The sequence below is a fragment of the Solanum tuberosum genome, unplaced genomic scaffold, assembly GCF_000226075.1.
Source record: "Solanum tuberosum cultivar DM 1-3 516 R44 unplaced genomic scaffold, SolTub_3.0 scf00019, whole genome shotgun sequence".
Classification (NCBI taxonomy): domain Eukaryota; kingdom Viridiplantae; phylum Streptophyta; class Magnoliopsida; order Solanales; family Solanaceae; genus Solanum; species Solanum tuberosum.
In genome coordinates, this window is record NW_006238945.1 from 1,375,300 (window position 1) to 1,379,579 (window position 4,280).

The window sequence follows — 4,280 nt, forward strand, 5'->3', positions numbered from 1 at the left end:
ATATGAAAAGTACTATAAATTGCATTTTTTTCATATAATGTTACTCAAAGTTTTTATAGTTTGACTCCAAAAAAAAAGAAATTATAACAATTCAAAGTGGACTGAGATAGTAATAATTTCCATCAAATTTAAAGGTGTTTTCCATTTTTGTTTTGGATTTTCCTCTTGTTAAATCAGTCAACAAAACAATACCCCCTCTGTCCCATATTATAAGTCACATTTTCCATTTGCACTTGCATTAAGAAATAAGGTAATTTTACCCTTATGCCCTTATTTAATGTTTGCTTATGACAACTTTGTAAATGATGAAATGTTAGATTTCAAAAATATAAATGCATTTGGATGACTATTTAAATTTTACTTTTTGGAGCCAAATTTTTTCACCAATTGATCCAAAAATTTGATGTTATTGATAATGAAATTAGACGACAAATGAATTTTAGTTCTAGTTCGACAAATCATTTGTTTTTTTATTTAAATGGTGCATAACTCCTTTATTTGGATCTTGATTTTTCTCAATTTGGCCTTCACATGTTTTGGTTGAGTCTTCTATTTTTACATCCTTTGAACTTTTTGAAATGTCATCTTCCTTGATAAAATTTGTTGAAGCTTCAACTTTCAAGATTATTTTTGAATTTTTTTTCATCTTTTATTTTTAATTTGTTTGTTTATATTTTTTTTTCAAAATTAGATTTTATAGAATAAGTAGTGAATAAAGAAAGTAGTTAATTAATGAATGAAGTACTCTCCCAATGAAATTAATTACTTGTAGATTTCCTAGGTTAGTCAAAGTAAATACATTTTCAAGATTAATTAATTAATCAATCAAAGGTATAATGGGGAAAATATGGTAATTTATGCATAAATTTTATAAAATGACATATATTATGGTCTAGCTATTTTTAGAAAGGGGTGACTTATAATATGGGATGGAGGGAGTAATTTTTTTTTGCCAGAACTATAAACAGGCGTGCAAAATTTATTATAATTTGCTAATTCCAAAGTATTCCCACATAAATATTACTCCTAATTTGGAATATCCAAAAATCCGTTGACTATATTTAATTCTGGCCCCCACCATATATCCTTATATATTGTCACACTTTATATTTTTTTAAAAATAATTAAAAAAATTCTATAAATTTCAATTTTCACTGAAACTCAAAAACCTCAACTTTTTTCCGCCATTGTTGTTACATTGATGTTTTTGGGTTTTGTAGAGTTTTGGAAGATTAGAAAAATGGACGATGGTGATGTATCTGTGGAAGGGAAAGTGACGTGTGCATCGTGGATCAAACGACAGTGAGGACTGTGGTGAAATTTGAACCTTTGTTTGTGGGTATTGGTTATTAGGCGACGTATTTGTTCGAGCAAGGTGGAGAGCCAGTGAGGATTGCTGTACATCCAAGTGGGGATGATTTTGTGTGCTCCACCACTACTAGTTGCAAGTAAATATTGAAACCCTTTTCGATTTTAATTCTTAGTTATTCTGGAAGTTGGCTTTTTACTGTTTTTGTTGTGAAAAAGATTTGATTTTTTTGGTAGTTGGTAGTTTGTTAAGCAAGATATGAATGAGTGTAATGCCTTGTGATTTCGAATTGTTGATTTTGGCTTTGTTTGTATATAGATAGAAGATTATTAATGCATGATTTTGTTGTTGTGATGGTGATTATGTTACTGCGCGGTAGGTAAACAGGATGAGTACTGTTAGTCGACGAGTATTATTATGATATGTTTTCATGTAGAAACCTTGTGAGTTAGTTTTCTTGACCTAAAAAGTGTTGGTCTGTTCTGTTAAATATTCCTTGTGTAAGTAATGAATTAGTCCAAGGGAATCTGGATCTTGAGTGAACCTCAAGGTCATGCCAGCCTGGAGTTAATTTTTTCTTGTGGACAACCACTTTTTAAGACCTAATCTAGGCATTAGCCATTTAAAAAAATGGATTTAGGTTTCGGAGGTAGATCAGAAACCTCAGTGAAGTCACTGAACATGAGCATGATATGTGATAGGGGAGATTTTAATTTGGCATCATTAGTAAATGTTGGTAAGAACATCTCGGGACCTGATTGCTAGTGATGTGAGTAGCAATGGTTGGACGATCCTAAATGTTGCATTCATGATTTTTCATCTATTGATAAAAGAAAACAAATTCTATTTTGTATATATTTTCATATAAATTCAACACAGTACTATGTTCCCGTGTGGACATGTGCCTTTGCAGCTTTCAGTTGTGCCGACCCGCTTTTGAAGCAAAGGTTATTCAGGTCTAGGTCTTGTTTTGGCTGATAGTTATCTTTTCACATTACTGATTAAGTTTGTCACCCAATAAAGGACCATACATATGACTAGTCTGAGTTTTTAATATGATTATTGTCTTGTTTTTTATTTATTTCTTAGCCTGGGAAGAGGATATATTGTTCGTTGTTTGCTGCAGGTTGTTTGAGTTATATGGTCATGAAGATAATATAAAATTTGTGTGCAAGGAGTTTCCTCTCCAAGATGTTGGTCCACAAAAATGCATGGCCTTTAGTGTTGATGGCTCCAAATTAGCCATAGGCGGAGTTGTAAGCAATTTTGTGAAAATTATGTCTCTTATATTTCATGAGGATATTGCCTTGTTGTCCTGACTTTGTATTACTTTGAATCTTGAAGGATGGACATTTTAGACTTTTTGAGTGGCCAACCATGCGCATTATTGTGGATGAACCTAAAGCTCACAAGTCTTTCAGAGACATGGATTTCAGGTATAGTTAGCTTTACTCAGATTATAGTTGTACATAATCCTCTGTTATTTATCATATGTGAGAATTTACCTGATATGAGCTCTAGGGACCTATAATCTTCAGTGTCTGTGCACTTGCGTTGATTAGTGATACATCTTGTTCTCTTACTTTTCTCACACTTTAGTGTTGAAAATATTGATTATATTCTAAAAAAACTAAGTGATGGAAAAATGAAGTGAAGGATCTTAGTCTTGTGTCTTTTAACAATGCTGATGTAAATTTTTCACTTTAAAGATCAGAATGAAGTGCTTTTTTCATTCAATTATTGTCCCATGTGGATTTTATCTTTTTGTTGCTCTATGTGATCTTATCTAAGTGTTTAAAGTAGTTTGTTCTCATGTGAAATTGAAAGTGAATAAGGAGACGAACGGTGACCTAATTTGCAGGGTTATATCTTGGAGGTGAATATTATGGGATGTAAAGCTACATTAACTGAATTTGGATACAGAATTATACTTTATCCATTATTGGTTATATTTAAGAAGTGAGAAATGTCATAGGAGAACTAAACATGTTGATATTTCAAAAACGATACATTCCCGATCAAGAAACCCTAATACATGCGTTTATGCATGGATTTGCATTCATGCTATAATCTTTGAGTTTTGAAGTGTGAATCTAATTTTTGAATATGATCATGAAATCTTCCTAGTAAAAAAAAGTTTCAAAAGATTTAAGAGTCTTGAATTTACTATGCCTCTTATTGCAGTTGCAGAAATGACACTTAATCCATGGATTATTGTTCCTATGATTTTCATGATCAAGATTTTAATGTCTTTTCCTATTTTTATATATATACAACTTAGATTCAGAGTTCTTAGCTTCCATGTCCACAGATGGTGCCGCCAGAATATGGAACACAAAGGGACGGTGTTCCAGTAACTTTGTCACGAAATGCAGTTAGTTCTGAATAATATGACGTCTTACCTGTTAGACAATTGGTTATCCATTTTTATGTTGATGTTATAGTATCTTGTCTTCCACATTGCAGGATGAGAATATTTATCTCTGCAGGTTCTCTAAAGATTGGACAAAACCATTTTTGTTCACTACTGTTCAGAAAGGTATTCGAAAGTCTGGCTTTAGTTAATGAAGTTATTAAATTGAGATTGTGTAATTTTTCTTATTGAAAACATTGTGTAACTATCCAAACTTGTGTCAATAAAACAAGCAATAAGACATTGATTGCAGTTTGGGACATCAGTACATGGAAGAAAATTGGACATAAAAGCATGTATAATAAGCCACCTTCCATTATGACATTTAGTTTGGATGGGAAATATCTTGCATTGTAAGATCTTTATCGTTTTGTGCCTCCTAGTAATGTTGAATTTCAATTACCATCATCTTTACTGTCCAATACTTTCCTTAGATATGCATTGTTGAAGCTAAAAGAATTTGACATCGATTTTGCAATAGTGAATCTTCGTTAAAGTATTTTTTTTACATGGATGTTGAATAAATCATTGAGTTGATTTGACATTTTCAGTTTCATG

General features: G+C 31.7%; 1 protein-coding gene across 1 annotated transcript; it reads left to right on the top strand.

Moving 5' to 3' along the window:
* The first annotated feature begins 1,240 nt into the window (after positions 1 to 1,240).
* On the top strand, positions 1,241 to 4,050 carry LOC102594823 (SEC12-like protein 1). The gene is made up of 5 exons (XM_015304199.1): positions 1,241 to 1,255; positions 1,354 to 1,448; positions 2,436 to 2,565; positions 2,654 to 2,745; positions 3,776 to 4,050. The coding sequence occupies exons 1-5, from the start codon at positions 1,241 to 1,243 to the stop codon at positions 3,912 to 3,914; spliced, it is 471 nt and encodes a 156-aa protein (XP_015159685.1). The 3' UTR covers positions 3,915 to 4,050.
* The last annotated feature ends 230 nt before the right edge of the window (positions 4,051 to 4,280 follow it).